General features: G+C 39.4%; 1 protein-coding gene across 1 annotated transcript; it reads left to right on the plus strand.

The window, feature by feature from the left end:
- The first annotated feature begins 1,854 nt into the window (after positions 1-1,854).
- Positions 1,855-18,054, plus strand: ASAH1 (N-acylsphingosine amidohydrolase 1). The gene is made up of 14 exons (XM_026104586.2): positions 1,855-2,011; positions 6,672-6,718; positions 6,919-7,009; positions 8,329-8,415; positions 9,375-9,453; positions 10,353-10,427; positions 11,184-11,229; positions 12,710-12,854; positions 14,015-14,069; positions 14,272-14,353; positions 15,006-15,137; positions 15,347-15,470; positions 16,082-16,138; positions 17,295-18,054. The coding sequence occupies exons 1-14, from the start codon at positions 1,889-1,891 to the stop codon at positions 17,382-17,384; spliced, it is 1,233 nt and encodes a 410-aa protein (XP_025960371.2). The 5' UTR covers positions 1,855-1,888; the 3' UTR covers positions 17,385-18,054.
- Positions 18,055-18,124: the final 70 nt, after the last annotated feature.

The raw sequence follows: 18,124 nt of genomic DNA on the forward strand, positions 1-18,124 counted from the left end.
ATCAAAGAAACCCAGACAACAAAACGGAGGACCTAAAGTACTGGTGTGGACCCTGGAGACCAGGCCTTCTGGTAGAAACATAGCAGAACAGCCATAGGAACAGAAACACACATACTGAGGGATGTTAACGATTCCTTAAATTTCTTTACTGGTAAAAATACTAAACAGAAGAGACAAAGAGGTAAAAAGAGACTCCAAAAGTTGTGAATGTGTAACATAAACATGGCATAGTTTGTCCTCAGAGCACTCAAAAAGAGTCTCTAATTTCTGAAAGTCCTTGTTGATTCTCTGCTGTTAAAATGTCACTTGTAAGCACACCTATGAGAGAGAGCTTTTAGAGGACATCTTTCTACTGTAGATAGTAAACCATCTAGAATTAACTGCCTGCTCCAGCAATTAGATCTGAGGTTAGGTGCTACAGACGTTTAGAACATAAATAGCAGGATCAGCTTAATCTGGCTATTTCTCATTGTAGACCATAACAATATATTAAGGTACCTACCTGCAAAATCTTTGTTTTACAGCTAATTGTTCTCAAGCAAAAATAATTTGGCTGTGCCTTACAGAAACTGCTTGACTTCCTTTTTGTGAAAGACATTCCCACAAAAATGTTGAGTCTCTCAGGTTACAGTGTAATTTTCCTCATATCTTATATCCCTTGACTGGTTCTGTGTCTTCTTCCACGTGTGCTTAATGCTTTTTTTTAATCTTGATTGCTGAAACTCTGTACAGTTCCAAGCTTGAAGTTTTGAGCTGATTCCTTCCTACACACAGCTGCACATGCTCTATTTGCCCATAAGGCTTTCACGCCTTAAAATGCTTTTCCTTCATCCTTTCCTGACTTAATTTCTGCAATGCCATACAACTTTCCCACCAACCATTTGCCAGAGATTTCCCTTCTTCTCCTTCTTTCCACCCCCGTTTGTTTTATGAGACAGATAATTGTATAGCCAATTAAATTGTCACATTAAAGAACATATTGTTTTTCCTGTGCCTAAAAATACATGGCATGTCTAGAAGCTGTACTTGTAGCTAATGACTACAAATAAGCTAAAACAGAGGCATTCTAGAAGATTTTATATTTAACACAATGCTGCTAAGAATGGTTGACAACATAATTCTAGATTATACACTCATTCATTGACACTGAAATTATACTTTTCTGGTGAGTTGCTTGGAGCGTGCAGCTTGTTCTGATTGCTGACTTTGGCTTTGTTTTTCAATAAATACACCATTTCTGTGTGTTAGTGTATAGGTAACTGGTAACCTGGCCGGACTGATGGAGCTAATACTCCACCTGTTCCTCGCTTTATTCGAGCGTCTCCATGTTGCAGCTGCCCGTTTCCTCCACTCTTAAGCCGGCACGACAGGAAACATCCTGTCTTGCATCTCGTTACCATAAAACCGGCCTGCCTGGAGGACTCTGCCAAGCGCACAGTAATTAACCATCGCAGAGTAATTAACCATCGCAGCACTTGCTGAGCGCAAACGGGTGCCCCAGGTTTATTCTCAGTGTTGCCTAAGAGAGTTTTATTTCGGATTTTCTCGTGAGAGGGGGAAAAAAGCCCGGCCGGGCCTGCAGGTCGCTCTCCCCTCGGAGCCGCCCCAGGCAGCAGCCCAGCTCCCAGGCCAGCAGCCTCGCGCGATGCAGCAGCCCGTTTGGGGGTGTTGACAAAAACGGATGAAAAACCCCGCGGCTGGCTGGCTCGCTCCCGCGGGTCCTGCTCGGCTGTTTTGCTGCTGCAGCAGCACGAGCGCTTTATGTGACTCCACCACTGCGCTAATGGGGCGTTTTCAGGCAAAACGCTGCCGGGGGGGTGGGGGGAAGAGTCACCCCTCCCCCCGACCCGGCGGTGTCACGTGGGCCGCGTCACGTGGGCGGTGTCATATGACAGGCGGTGCCGGCCGGGACGGGACGGGTCAGGCCATGGCGGGCTGCGGCCGGGTGCTGCCGCTGCCGCCCGTCGTGCTGCTGGCGGCCGCCGCGGTGCTCGTGCTGGCCCCGGACCCGGTGAGCGGCGCGGGGAGGGCGCCGGGGCTGCGGGCGGGGCCGACTGGGGGGGCGGCGGCGGCAGCAGCAGCAGCAGCGGCAGCAGCTCCTCTCCTTAAAGCGCGACCAGGGCAGTTCCTTAGAAGACCGCTCCCGGGCGGGGGGGGTTCCCGCCCGCAGGACCCGAAGCGATGTTCTGTCCGCGAGTCCCTCATCCTCCGTGAGGAGCAGAGGCCCTGAGGCGCCCCGGGGTTCGGGATGCTCTCTGGCAGCAGGTCCCTCCGCGCTGCCGGGTTATCTGCGCTCCTGCTTGCGCGTCTGCGGCCTGATCACGCTGCTTTCGGGCGGCCGAGCGCGGGGAGCGGGGGTGGCCGGAAAGGCGCCGCAGGGCCGCGGCAGCGGGGTGCGCCGGCCTCCCGCAGCGCCTGCCCGGAGCTAGGCCCCCTTCCCCTTCCCCTAGCAGCTGCCCACCGCAGTCAGCCAGCTCCCGCCTCCAACACCTGCAGAATCGTGACAGAAAGCCTCCCGGTGCGGGCGGTGGGAGATGTGGCAGCTATCGGCGAAGTCCTACCCTCGCGGCTTGGCTTTGCACCTGGGCGCATCCTTGTAGGTGCATCCTTGCGTTTACGTAACGTTCAGTGGGTTCTGTGTCACAAGTTACACTGCTGTGCAGCCAGATATGATACTGTGGGGTGTTTTTTTTTTTTTTTTTTGGTTGAAAGGGTGGAATTAATCGTTTGTTGCTTGCGATCTTCAAGTCTAGAGCTATTCGGATTATTTTCCTTTTGTTATCAAAGATTATGCAATTCTACCTTGAACTATATCTCAGTTGTGCTGTCACTCTCTTTAGCTTGCGCAGCCATACTGAAACTTTTGTCCAAAGTGCAATTTAAATCCTCATGTTCCCCACTTCTTCAGTGCTGCAAGAGTACTCTTAATTTCTGTATTTTGAAAGGTGAACATCATGTGGATTAATACAGGATGGCAGAATACTGCATTGGCATGTCCTGTAAGAGGAGGAGTAGAGAGAAAAATGTCTTAGAACAGAGAATTTGTAGACCAAAAGATACTGAATATAATAGATTATTTTGTTTAAAAAAGATTGAATGCCATGTTCTTAAACTATACAGTATTTCATAACACAAAGAGATAATTTTATATTTCTTTTTTTAAAGATGAAGACAAGGAACACCTGCGTCAAGTGTTAAAGAGGGATTCCTGATACTGTCCATGTCAAAAATACTTTTGGGAACAATAAAGAAAGTCTCGTGGCTGGCATTGTTTAGACTGGATGTTCAACCTATTTTATGTTAATGAATTCAGGCTGATTTTTAAAATACTTGCTCAGCAGTCATTGAACTGTGCATTACTTATCTTTGTTATGTTACTATGCAGTTATTATGCAGCGCATAATAACTGTTATTAATTGTGTTTTTCTTCCAGGTAGCAATTCAGCTTGACAGTTTGTTTACCTATTCTGTTCCTATTCTGCTCCACTTATATTCATACCGTAGGTCATAGCATAACTCTTCTGCATTACTTCCATGTTTTGCTTATTATTTTTGTCTTTCCACATACCACATTGTATTTGTCCTCCCCAGTGTTTTCTTTCTTTTAATGTTTTGGTCTTATGCTGCCACACATCCATTTTTGTATTGTTACATACATACAAATTCCAGAGTCAGCTGTGCCTCAGGTAATCAAAATATACAACTGATTAGTGAAAGGTGATTTTAATAAAAGGGTTAGGGAATCTCTTAATAGCTCAAGAATAGCTGCATTCCTCACAGGGGTCTCAGTGCACATTCAGAAAGGAAACTTACAGCAACCTCCTTTTGTTAGAGAGCTTCTACTGTCTCTTTTTTAGGAGAACACCTAAAAAGTTTGAAGTTACAAAGTTTGAAACTAAAGGTGATCCTCCCTGGGCAGTTGGATCGTGGCTGATAGAAGGCTGCTCGTCCTTCTCTGGGACAACATTTACTGTTCTTCTAGTCTCAAGCTGCTGTGGAGGAGAGGGTCTTGCTGACCACAACAGTAGTTTAATAGCTGCTTATTTCATTCTGTTGATAGAAAGTGCCTGTTGCTTTTTCTGTTGCTGCTAAGAAACCCTTGAGTAACAAATGTTATTTTTGTGTAGTAACATAGAAAAGCTAGAGCAGCAGCAAGTACATGTGATCTTTTGAAGACACAGGAAAACAACTCTGCATTGAGTCATGTATGTTCATGGTTACATTAGGCTTTCAAAGTAGGAAGCTCAGCTTCCTAAAACTAAATTGTTTAAAAAAACGCTTAGGGCAGGCTTTCTTCTTTCTTTTTGTCTTGTTGGAAAAGTTTGCAGTTAGTCTGTAGTAATCACAAGAGGTAAACAGATTTTTGTCCCTCCCTAGATAAAATTTGTGTAAGAAAATCTTTCAAGTTTTCTGGTTGTTTTAACATCTTTTTGAGTTACTCTTTCTGTGTCATCGTATTATAGAGTTTCTAAAGAAACTTAATAATATTGGCTTTCTTCACATATCTTAATGCTAACTGAACTAGTTTAATTGATGCTGAGAAGATCTGCAGGTTGTTTGGGGTTTTATTAGTTTGTTTTGCTTGCTTTGTACATAAACAGTTGAGAAGTCTAAAATTACTGGTGCATAAGGAGGGGATATTGTCTCTGTTCTCTGTTATTTCTGCATTAGCTCTTCCTTGTAACTGTCCTTTCCCTACCTCTTTTGTGGCTTAGGTTGCAGAGGGCAAGGAGGATAAGAATAGTTTCAAATGCAAGATGAAAATCCCAGGGGAGAAAGGAAGAGAGAGCAAGGGAGGGAGAGAAAAAGAGAGGAATGACATAACATTTAGCACTTGGAACATCACTTAAAATGCTCTGAAATAAGTTTGCTAGATCAATACTCTTTGCTCTGCGTGCACATGAACAATACTGACAAATTAACTGTTTATTGGTGGAAGGGTCCAGCAGTGTTTAGTACAAACTCTTTGAAAATGAAAACTGACAATAACCCTTCCAGGAAGCAAGATGCCTAAGCTGAAGTTATTTAAATGCATGACAATCTTAACCTAAAACTTTTCATGTACAGTTGATTGCTTAGGTGCATGTCTTCTTACTAACCTTGTACAAGTTCAGCTTGTTGCCTGGTTATTTGATTTTCCTCAGTTAAAGAGAGACTCCCTTCTGAATGTAAAAGAAACTATTTGAGGGTCATTTTTTGTAATAGTCTTTATCTGTCAAGAAGCATATTTTGGAAAGTTTTGCTATTGAAATGTCTGAATGTATTGTGCCATCACTGCAGTAGGATGTTTATGTGATGTCACTTCCTAACTTACTTTAGTAATGCAGAATGGAAAATTTCCCAAAGAGTGCATTAACACTGTTAAGTATTTTCTTGGCTGCATATGAAGCTTCTGGTTCTTGTTGCCTACTTAGTCATCTGATATCTTTGCCTACCTTCCTTATTTTGAAACATCCTCATTTTTTAAATAAAATGGCCTTCTGAGTTTGACTTTAGTTCCAGCTGTGCGGAGGCTGTAACTGCACTATGTTGGAATCTAGGAAACGCATTTGTTCTTAGCAAGAAGCAGCATAGTCCTAGACTTCCATCTCCTATGTAGGAATAGCAAAAAAAGGATGGGATTGTCCACGTGCCGGCCCAGAACAGCAGCAGTGCTAGTGAGGAGCCAGCCTGCCGGCTCACGTCTCCAGGGCTGGTAGCTGCATTGGTGCAGAACTGCCTGTTCAAGTAGTTCAGGGGGGGAGAGGATGTACTGCCTTTTCAGGAGCTTGCTAATGTGCCTAAATGGTTTCAGACTAAATCAGGTCTGCTCCCAGCTGGCTTGAAGAACAGGTGCAACTAATATGCATCTGCTTGTATTTGACTCTGTAAAACATGCTATAATGACTGGGGCCTGTATATATGAATACGTATATGTGTATGAATGAAGATGTATATACATGCTGTATGTAATTGGTAGAGGAACACCCTTACATTCACTTTGAGTATACCTGAATATAGTTCTCAAACTTTCATTTGTAATTAGCCATATTTACAGGAATTAAGCTATCTGGTTTTTAGTTATATTTCTGAAATGTGGCTGTAATCATGCTTCGCACCAGTTTAGCAGCACCTCTCCATACCAAACAAAAGGTTGTGTTGTGTCGATCATACCTGTGGTTGAGCAGTTTGCATAAAAGTTCTGTGTGCTTACTCTGTGAATGAATGCTTAGTACTGAACATAATTATGAGTGATGTAGTGAAATGAGATTATGAATTAAATAATCAGAATGGACCAGCCTGTACAGAGATTAAATGTTACTGAGCTTTTCTGAAGAAAATGTTCTTCAAGTGTTCTTCCCTATTCATATATCAGTCAGGTGTTTAACTGAGCCACACTGAATAAAAATAGGCTTGTCTAATTATCATAAATTTGTGGTTGTCTTGGACTACGCTGGATAAGTTAGCTGGAGTTCTGTATGACAGCATAGGGTAGATGGTGTTTGTTCACTGCCCCTTTTATTTCCCTCTGCTCCCCTTCTTAAGTCTGCTAGATTTTCCCTTTAGTATCAGGTCATCATGAGTTGAATCAGCTGACTAGTCCTAAAGGTTTAGTTCAAAACTAAGTCTGCTAGAATATTGAAAGTCTTTTAATAAAGAAGCTGAATAGTAATGCTTAACTGTCTCCACAGTATGGAGAAGACTGCAGAAGTAAAACATACCCTCCTTCAGGACCAACGTAAGTAATCCGATTGGACTTCTCTAACAATTTACAGAAAAGTAGTGAATTGCAAGTATGAGCTGTTTAAGATTTTTCTTATGATTTGTTCACATTGCAGAGCTAGAAACTACCGATTACAAGATGAAAGCACTTATTCTGTCAAATTTATGCCTTTTTGAAGCCTTCTTTAAATTTGAACTCTGGCACTTATCTTTCAGGTTCCAAGGGCATGTTCCCACATACGTCATAAATCTTGATTTACCTCCCAGCAAAAGATGGGATCAGTTGATGCATGACAAAAAGACAGAGGTATGAAATGTGGAGGTTACTTTTAAGCTTAGCGTATATAAAACTAGCATGTAGTCTTTCTTTATGGAAAAGGTTTGGAAGGAGTACCTGGGATGAAACTCTCTTAATAAAGGGTTAGTATTTCTAGGGGTTTTTTGTTTTTGTTTTTAATATGGTTCTAGGATAAGATAATTGCTTGAATAAACATCTTTCTGTGCAACACTTAAGCTAGCAAGATCAAGTGCAGGGGCGCTGACAGTTGGGAGACAGGAATAAAAAATGGTGCACCATAAAGCAGACTTTCATTTATAAAATTTATTTATTTATTTACAAAGTAATACAGAATGAGGGGGGAAGAGTACACCGGTGTAACGGCCTTTAAACTGAAGTGAAACTGAGGCATCATCATTTCTCCTTTGCCCAGCTCTTTATCTGGAAACAGTGACTGAATCACTGAGGTGATGAAACAGCAGAGGGGGAATGAAAAACTTACTGCTCTTTTAAGAGCATTGGTTGCGGCCCTGGGTTTTTTGTGGGAATGACACTCTGTTGCCTGATAGAGCTCAACAAATTTGTTACACAAGAGAAATATTTTTTTAAACTACTCAAGTCTATTTCAGCCTATTTAAAACAACCATTCTTTTGAAGGTTGCTTAAAATTCATTTTAATAATGCTTGATTTCTCCAAAAAGGCCATTTTTTTAGTACAACACTGCTGACTTTAGCTTTCAGAGTTGAAAGGTCAGACTAATTCTACTTATACAATTATATTTATTTTAGAAGTCTAGTTTAAACCAATGGGCTTCAGAAGCATCAGGTTGCACCTTCAATTTTGAAAGGTCTTATCTGCCATGAACTTCTGAGTTAAATCAGATGGAGTGGTATTTGTGGCAATTCACATTTTGCAAACCACAAGCTCCTCCTGGTGTACTTTTCTAAGAAGTTTATCTAGTATTTTTGGCTTCACGAACATCAATGCTTAAGCAAAAGTCTTTTAATTAATTGATACTTTAAAAGATGCAAGAGTGCAGAATATTATCCAAAAATGGGGTCATAGGAGCAGAAGTCAAGAATTGCTTTTTCCTATAATTTGTTTCTCCAGTAAAGGGGAGGTATAAGAGCTGATCTACATGGTCATTTGAGTAAAGGTCGAAGAGTGACTGTTCTATAGCTGAGTTCTTAAATGGCTGTGGAAATTGGGGATGCTTTTCTCAGCATTAATACCACACTGAGCACTCCTCATAAATATGTGCTTTTCAACAAAATGCTGTTTTGAAAAGTGTGCTTATAATTCTTAAGCTCAAGATCTTCTATTCAATAAAAGTCCTTGTTCTTTTTAGTTGAAGACTGTAATCCAGAATATTAAAGATATAGCAAATACATTCTTCCCTAGTGGCAAAGTTGTTGACATAGTGGATCACAAAATAGTAAGTATTGTCAGCTTAAATGTTTTACTGCTGTATGCTCTGACTACCAGAATGTTGCTGAATTTGGCTAATTAAAAACTTTACATGCGATAATTCTTCCTCTTAGATTCGTGAGGGAAAAAATGTTAGTTTGTAGAATTAAATTATACTGAAGCCATCAAACCTAAAATGCCTGCGTCTCTTCCTCCTTTAATTTTTCCTAAGAATTTCTCAAGTTGGGATTAGTCATGTTAAGCCATTTTCAATAGCATATATGCCTGGTCTTTCTAGCAGGCACTTTACTGGGATGCTGTTTGCTATGGCGAACTCCCTTTAATCAGCAGAATCGAATCAGGTTTTGAAAACTACAATAAATATCTGAATCCAGAGGCAACGTTGATTACAGTTGATTTTAAGGAAGAATTCAGCCTGATTAAAATAGGCTTTGGCATAGGATCAGGACGGAGGGAGTGCCAGAGACTGTGTAAGGTCAGATCTGCCCCCATCTCAATTTATAGCAGCCTTAGGTCATGCTGGCCACCCATCGTTCAGCTTGCTACAGTATCACTATGTGCCTGAGAGCAGGTGACATAAAGGTAGCATACACAGGTAGTCAGGCCAGCTTGTGAAAGATAAGGATTCTCTTAAACACTAATAGCTTCACGCTCAGTTCCAGTTGAGCCTTTATATATAAAGAGTCTTATTTAACTCTTTTCTGTCTATTGCTGCTAACATTAACTAGATATTGTGCTAATCTCCATTGCTCACATGTCAATATTTTTAATAGTAGTTTTTACTTTTCCTAAATACATACTTGTATTTCAAGTACTGTACAAATGTCCTCGAGTTCTACAAATTGCAGAGGAATTAAATACATAGTTTTATAGTGCGAATAAGGATGCATCTATTGGCGAGGTCTGTTTCAAGTAAAAAAAATTGTATTCATTTACACAGATAACATATGAAACTCTTCCTTTCAGGTTCACCTGATCTCCTCATTTCCTTATCCTTTCAATGAAGAACTCCAAGGGATTGCAAATGCATCTGGAATTCCTTTGGGTAATGTTTTTCAATGCTTCATTAACATAATAGAAATTTAGGAATCTGGACTTGTTAGAATTAATATATTTAACAGTTTGCAGTTCAGTTATATTCAGCTGTCACTTTAACAACTGAATTATGAATTCAATAGGTTAAAAAAAATCGCATCTCATATTAAATGAAAACAGTATTTAGAAGAGAATAAATTACATAACCCTTTCATCAGGTTGAGACTTTTCTATGTAGCTTTTCATCTCTGAGCTTTGGGAACTGGAGAGTTTCAGCTTCTGTGCACCAAAAGTTGGGGGCTTCCTTTGAGGAGGAGGGCTCTGTGTGCATTCCCGTACAGCTGTGTGTCTGCTCTCAACATGCTAGGAAGGCAAGGTTTTACACTGTACTTTCTTTCCCCCATGATCTTCACCACATCATCTTTCCCTTCTCCACTGCAAAGGAAATGAAATTCCAAGCAAGTATTAGATGCTGATTTCTTCCAGAATCTAGACGGAGAAGGTCCACAGGCCTGTTTCTTCCTCTATATGCAGTACACATACTACTTAGTCAAAAGCTCTCACATGGAAATGCTGGTGCATGCAGCAGCTTGTGTATAAACTATTTCTTTAAAGTGAGTCTTTAAAGTTTTTATACTTCATAGACACTTTGAAGCTTCTGGAGAAGGAAATTGTAATGCCTTACCATACAGAAAGCTGACAGTCAGAAGGCCAAGAGATTCTTGATCCTTCTCTTTACCTTTCAGGAAGCTCTTGATTTTGTCATTTCACAGATCAAATGAGATCCAAATAGAAATTCTGAAGAGAAATATAGAATGATGTGTTTTGCAGTAGTCTTTTTTCTAATCATTGTTCCGCAGTTGCAAAAAAATGTATAAAATTCTTGAACTTTGTTTCTTTTTGTTCTAGGGGAAATTGTTATTTTTAACATCTTCTATGAAATTTTTACTGTATGTACTTCGATAGTGGCAGAAGATAAAACAGGTAATGCATACCAGAATAGTCTTTCTGGTTTTGCCCTGTGTAGGGAAGGGCCCACCTCAATTACAGAATACAGTCGTCCTCAGCTGCAGGAAAGCAGGTCTAATAAACGAAACTAAAAGCAATGATAATGAAAAGGTATACCTTGAGAGGGACTATGAGATGACTGGTGTCTTAGGTTTAAAGAAAGAAAAGTACCTACAAAGAAGGAGATATCTTTTTACTATATGGCATTTGGCTTTCTATGAAAAAGAAACACCCACCAAACACCTGATGTTTTTTCAGTGTTGTGAGTGGTTCCAGTGCAGTCCATTTTGCATCTAGTTTCTAGCTGTGGCAAATGTGTCATGCTAGAGAAAATTAACTAATCTCCTTTCTTAAGACAGACTCTCCATTCTCTTAATCACTTTAGCAGCCCTTGTCTGCACGTGTTCCAATGGAGGAGACTTCAGAAGGATTCTTAGAGGGCTTACAGAAGGCTCATTTTTAAAAACAGAAAGCTGGAGTTGTTATCAATGTATTAAGTTAATATGAAAAGCATCTGATGCTGAGCTGGACAGCAGTTTAAAAGATTACTTGATTTCAATTATGGCAAAACATTTGACACAAAACAAAGCTTTTTTCCGTGTTTATACAAAAGACATCTATACAATGGTATTTTTACTACTTACCCACATGTTTATTTTCCTAAGCTGAAATTTATGTGCCTTTCTTTAGATTTTTTTTTTTTTTTTTTTTTTTTTTTTTTTTTTGATACAGGGAAGCTGTACCATGCCAGAAACTTGGATTTTGGACTCTTTCTTGGGTAAGTACTGAAGACAGTGTCTGTTAGTTTAAAAAAAAACTTAAAAAAAAAAAAAACTTAAAAAAAAAAAAAAAAAAAAGAGCTAGCCGAACTTTGAATTTGTACATACTTTCTTTGAGAATAAATAAATTGGGTGTTGTTGAAAACTGACAAGCAGTTCTGTACTGTATACTGTAAAAAGGGCTAGAATAAGCAAAAGGTTTTTCTGCTGATCTCGTGTTAAACTGCTTTACACTTTTCAGGAATGACTTTGGAAAGCAGTTGTGTTGAGTGCTACTTAGTACTTTTCCAGCTACAGTTAAATCTGGGTAGACTTTTTATAGCAAAGAACAGTCCGTGTTATCTCAAAGGCACAATATACCTTGTTAGGTGATGAGACAGAAGCGGCAATTTTGGTGTACAGTGTCTTTTCTCAAATAATCCAGATAGCTACTGCTCCATGCTCTACAGACATCTTCCATCTTTCATCATTTCTCCTCTGAAGCCAGTCATTTGTATTCCCTTGATCTAGCATTATCATCTATTTAGATATGATACTATATTTGTCTTCACTTAATCTTCCTTTGAATACTCCACAGTTTGTTGATTAGAGCTAATTTCTCTTTTAGTACTCTCATTTCATGCCTCATAATTAGGTATTTCAGTGTTTGCTGTTATTATCCCAGTATATTTTGTAATGTCACTTACCCAGATGATTCTTAATGCCCAGCTGGAATTTAAATGTTCATCTTTATTAAAATTCTCATTTGCCTAACAAAAACTCAAACATGGACAACTGTGACTCCAGCTATCCCTTGATTAGCCATGTATTGAACTGCTCCCCTTTTGTCAGAAAAACCCCCTTTTGTCATGTTCCCTGAAAATTAAAAAAAACTTTTCAAAGTTGTTCCTAGAACTTTGTTTCCAGAGAATTTAATTGTCTAATAAAGTGTTCCTTAGCATCCCCTCAAATACATACTCAGCAGAAAAAGCTCCTCTGGATAATTTTACAAACTAGAATTGGGTCTTCCCTTCAACTGTAAAAAGAATGCAATGGTATGTGTTTCTGTTTTCTCCCTTTGAAAAATAAGCATTTGATGTAGCTGGGTTGTTCTGCTCCAGTACAAACTACACACGCTTTCAAGATTCAGTAAGTTCGGGGACCGAAGCAGCACTTCTAGCTGCCTCCACTTGCCAGTAGGAGTAGAATAAAGCTCTATGTGTCCAAAATAAGCCAGCTATTCAGTTGGTGCCTTTTAATTCTGAATAGTATTTGTACCGTTGGTTTGCACAAAATTTGTTTCTTTTCATAGGCTGCGTATGCATTAAGACTTTCTAGCTGGGCCTTGCTTATGTTGTTTAGGTAACTACCTAGCAGTGGTGGCTTTAGCTGAGTGAGTGAGATCAGAGGACAGGCATCACACAGAGGAAATATGCATTTTGTGGTTGGAAATGTTAAAAAGGATGGGTGGAGTTTCAAATGCTGTGCCATCTTCTGCAGGTGGGATGTTAAAAATAATTCCTGGACTGTAACTCGGGAACTGAAGCCTATAGTGGTAAACCTGGACTTCCAGAGAAACAACAAAACAGTATTTAAGTCTACAAATTTTGCAGGATATATAGGCATGGTGTCTGGAGTCAAACCAGTAAGTATGGGAGTCTTTTTGTCAGTGAGTTAATAATGCTTCAGATTTTCCTTTAAGATATAAACTGTCCTCTTTCAATCCTCTGCCCTGAGCTCTTAATCGTTCCAGTACATAATATAGATACCTGAAGAAGGGTAGAAGAACACAGTGCTGCACTGTTTCTTGTGAAAGGCAGTTGTTCAAAAATAACTATTTCATTTAGTCAGTTTTTAAAGAGCACTTCAAAAACATTGTATTCCAAATGGACAAACAGTAGTAGTGAATACAAAATAAATGTTTCCCCAAGTGGTTGGTATTTCTTGCTAGCAAATAGAAAGAAGTTGCTGTGTTCCCATAGTAGAAACAGCATACTTGAGTGCTGTTTTAAATATATCCCTCTTGGAAAAGGAGGCCTACTTTATAAGATCATTGTTTTTTAGGCACTTCACATCTGGACTTTTATCTAGACCTTAAAAACTAACATGCTGAACTATACCAGGTGCTCCAACTTACCACAGCTCCTTCTTCTCTATATGCTCAGCTCTGTCATGCTTGGCCCTTCTCATGGTAGAGTAAATTTCTGGCATAAATCCCTGTTTTATCTTCTGTTTCCAGCAAACTGAGAAGATTCCATCTTGAAAATGATCCAGTGTAGCTGCATGCCCCAGGGGAGGACATGGGCAAACACTCTGGTTAGAGAAGATTGGAATTAGTGTTTGAATTATGTTGCGCACGTTAAATTGTATATGGCTGTATGCCCATGTGAACAACACTAACGTATCAGAATTTACTTACACTAGAACTTAAGTATTTGCCTTCAAATCGGACTAGCATTTAGAGGTCTGAAAACAAGGTTACATACAGCAGGGAAGGAGAAAGTAGTAATTCACTGATGCAACAAGGTCCACAAGAAAAATCACCATAGGCTTGACTTGCTAGCATAAACCCATAGCTTGCTAGGTTGCTAGGTACGCAAAGAAACTACAAACCATCATTTCAGTTTACTCAGAGATGAACAAGCTGGTTCTTAGTGTGGGCTTGCTCTTGCAGCCCCTTACTCAAAGGCGAATAATCTAACGAACACAAAGCTGGATTGGTGTGTAAATTACAATGTTGCCTTTGTTTATTACTGAAACTAATGCTGTCAATGGATGAGGGTTGATTTGTTTAATAATTTTCAGGACACATTCACTCTGACAATGAATGAGCGTTTCAGCCTTGATGGTGGTTATATTGGTGAGTAACACTCGCTTCTTTATTTTAACGCAAGTTTTCTAGACCTTAAGTGTACCAGTTACTTTAACAAAGAGTCACACAAATGATGAAAAGATTCCAGAGAAGTAAGATAAAACACAGTTCAGTTTAAAGGCTATGAAAACTAGACTAGCATGACAGAAGCTTATGAAAAGGAATTATTATAACCAGTGATATTTTGCAGGAATATTTGAATGGTTTCTTGGTAGAAGAGATGGTATGTGGATGGGCTTTCTTACCAGAACAGTACTGGAGAATGCTACAAGGTATTACGGTTTTTTTTTTTCTCCTCTAAATATTACTGTTTTAACTTGGTTTGCTCGTGATTGGCATGAATATTGTAGGTAGATGTCTCATATCTGTATCATTAGATACTTAATATTTTCCTAGTAGCCTTAGCAAAGACAGGAACTGTTTAATGTTGATACTTCATGTTGGCAGTGGGGAAGTGGAAGCATGGCATATGATTTCCTTATTTCCTTTAAAACTCCTCAATCTTTTTTTTTTTTTTTTTTTTTTATGAAGCTACTAGCATTTGAATGCATAACAGTATTCTGCATCAAAACACATCCAACAGTAGTATAGGGTAGGAAGTAACCAGAAATAAAGCTCTGATACAGTTAATGAATTAGATGGGATGTCACACTGTTAGAGTACATCATTATTGTATTCCTGTTTTTCATGTTTGAAAAAAAAAAGTGTGCAAGGAACATCTCCTGACAACCATACTTTAAGTACAAACTGAGTGGAGAAGCTTTGCTGAAATGTATTATTTCATTATGACATAGTTCTTGTGTACATGTTTGAAGGGGGAAGGAAGGTTTAACTATCCAAATTTTTCCTGGGTCTGAAACTAGTTCTTCAGTACTTGAACCATTTATAACATTTAATAGTCTAGAACTTTATTGTTATCTGCAGTTACCAGGATGCAAAAGAAAAACTGTCAAAAACAAGACTGTTGGCTCCAGCTTACTTTATATTGGGTGGAAAAAATTCCGGAGAAGGCTGTGTGATAACTCGTTCCAGGACAGCTACTCTGGATATCTGGGAGTGAGTATGCTTGACCTGACTTGACTCTTCCGGAAGAGGACAGATTCCACTGATAATTGTGTCCCGTGTCTCTTGTGACTTCTCCTGTGCAAGAATTCCCCAGTTCTTTAATAGCACTGAAATATACGTGTAGTAGGCCTAAACAAATCTAGTTTCATAGAGTATTTACTTAGAGAAGTGAAACAAAAACACATATATCTCTCTTTCAGCCTTGATATAAAGAAAGGCACATGGTACGTGGTAGAAACAAACTATGACCGCTGGAAGCCTCCGCTAATCTTGGATAACCGTAGAACACCTGCAATGAAGTGCCTGAACCAGACACAGCAAGAGGTAAACATCCTCTGAATACCTAATCTTACTGTTCTGAAATGCTTAATTCAAATTGCATCATAGAAGTTATCTGACATAGCCAGGGATAATCGGGGCATTTGCAAGCAGAGCTGTAATGGCAGAAGCTTCTAATGCTTTTGTGACGATTTGTCTGCACTTCTATATAGTGGAGTAGCAGCTGGCTCTTTACATGAATGTTTTCTAGTTCTAGGCTTTCTCCTTCCCTAGCTTGAGGCTTTTCACTGCTTTACTTTTTTCAAATAAAGATTTTCTAAAAGTGCTTTCTTCTGCTGCATATGTAGGGTGATAAACCTGAAGACACTTTGAGAAATATCAGTGTTTCCTGAACTGTTTTATCACTAGTGAAATTCCACAAACACTGACAGGCAGCAGATGCTGAAAGTCAAGTTTCCCATGCTATAGTGAGATCTAGCCTGCTCAGGTTTTTTCAACCCATATTCTTCTGATCTCAAGCTGTATTGGTATCATATATTCCTAAAGCTTTATCTTACTACCTGAGGCATCAGAAAAGTTGCAGTTCTCAGCATTTACACACAGAGCTAGGTAGGTAAGTTAACGTCCACTAACGTCAGTGCACTATTTTCTTTCAGAACATCTCATTACCAACCATCTATGACGTTCTGTCCACAAAGCCTGTCCTCAATAAGGTAATGCTTCTTTTTTTGCAGATGGGGGGGGGGGGAGGGAAAGGGGTGGGGGGCATGTGATGTATATCTAAGGAGGTGATCAAAGTACTACATTCAGTTTTTACCACACTATTGTACCAACTTATGGGAGGCTGAGTTTGTACGGTAAGTGAAGTTTAAGGTATTGCACAAGACCTGTGAAGCTAGAATTTAAGCATGAAAAATAAACCTGGTCTGGCTTCTAAAAACCCCTAATGGCAGCCTTTCACCAAACTCTGACCTGCTCATTTTGAAAGAAGACTATCCAACAGAAGGCGTTCTTATCCTGATACCCCTTAGAACTGGATCACAATGAAAGCACAGTAGTTCCACTGGAGTCAGAGGGTGAAAGGCAAAAGGGAGGAAGAGCACGGATATGGGCAGGAAAGGTTACAGGAATCTGTATGCTTCAGATGCACTGTGCTTCACTGTATGAGAATGGAAGAGGGAAAATGCACTGTTTTGAGTTAGGTTTGAATTTTTTCCACGCATACATTTTCTTTTTACAATGTTACTTGGAAGTTTTTGTTTTTACATGCGTGTTTTTATCCAGCAACCCACTCACCTCTCACAATCCACCACTGAATAGCACAATAAATATGTAGGTGTTAGAATAATGGGTTTTCAAATGTACTGCAGCTTTAAAGCTCTGAGTAACCTGGTCAGACTTCATAGCTGACCCTGGTTTGAGGAGGAAGTTGCCCTTGAGACATACTGAGCACCCTTCTAATCTGAATTGTCCTATGATCCATGCCTTCAGATTTTGTGTGAAACAAGTTAATATACCTTATGGTTAGGCACACTAACATTCTTGTTTCAACAGAAGACATTTAAATCTGATGAATTTGAGGTTTAGGGGTGTAAAAAAAAAAAAAAAAAAAAAGACCCAAGGGGCAAGAAGAGAGATTTTCAGTCAAAGTTTAGTTACTATTTTTAGTGGAGGCAGCATTTTTAGCTGAGGACATAAGCTCTTCCTAGTTGCATGTTGACTTGTTACACATACCTAGAGATTAGACTCATCTGGCTAAACAAGATAAATGCTGGTTTTATTTGAGCTGTTCACTAATATCTAAGTCAACTTTTCACTTATTCCTATAATGAGGCTGTCTTTTTTTCCTTCCTCCCATGTCCTTATCAGCTGACAGTGTGCACAACGCTGATGGAGGTACATAATGGTAATACAGAGAGTTACCTGCGGGAATGTCCAGATCCCTGTAGTCCTTGGTAGTCTTGTATCCTTCCTATGCTGCTTGTCTGAACAGGAGGCCCTCCAAGAAAAAATTACTTCTGGAATGAGATTCCCCAGCCTAACTTCTTCCTTCAGAAATTTAATGGCTACATGGAGATGTCAGTGAGCTTCTAACAATGGAGGACCTTATCTTGCAATGGACTCTCTTGCTTCCTACTCAGCAGTTCTGCTGACCAGAAATGTGTACTAATGTACATCTGTTTCAATTTTGGCGATTTCTGCAAAAACAAGTTCAGTGGTTAGCTCTAGATCTCTTCAGTCTTGACAGTATTTTTGTATGTTCAAATTAGGAATACTTTTAAATCACAAATGAGTTAAAATAGCACCTACCAAGCATGACAAGAATTCTAAATTGTATTAGAAGATTACCTGTGACAGTGTAGTTCTGTTATCCTTTCCTAAACATTTGGGAGGAATAGCTAGTCTTATAGTTCAGTATAAGGATATGTCTAAGATACCTTGGTATAAAATAATCTACCAAGAAGTCATATTTAGTTACAGAAACAAGCTCTTGGGGAAATGTCTAAAGCCAAAATATCTGTTCACTATTTTGCAGATCTCTTGCTGAAGTTCTTCCTTGCCATATTAACAAACTCTTTTAAACAGATTTTTCTGTTGTTCCAAAACCAATAAATACTATTACAATAAATACTCTTGAAGAATTTCTTTCTTTGACCAGGCTATATGTATGCACTGATTTCATACTTCAGAGGAAGTCA

The sequence above is a fragment of the Dromaius novaehollandiae genome, chromosome 4, assembly GCF_036370855.1.
Source record: "Dromaius novaehollandiae isolate bDroNov1 chromosome 4, bDroNov1.hap1, whole genome shotgun sequence".
Lineage (NCBI taxonomy): Eukaryota > Metazoa > Chordata > Aves > Casuariiformes > Dromaiidae > Dromaius > Dromaius novaehollandiae.

Coding starts and splice junctions, on each gene's coding strand:
- ASAH1 (XM_026104586.2), top strand. CDS start 1,889: ATGACAGGCGGTGCCGGCCGGGACGGGACGGGTCAGGCCATGGCGGGC. Junction 6,719..6,918: donor TACCCTCCTTCAGGACCAAC/GTAAGTAATCCG, acceptor CTTATCTTTCAG/GTTCCAAGGGCATGTTCCCA. Junction 8,416..9,374: donor ACATAGTGGATCACAAAATA/GTAAGTATTGTC, acceptor TCTTCCTTTCAG/GTTCACCTGATCTCCTCATT.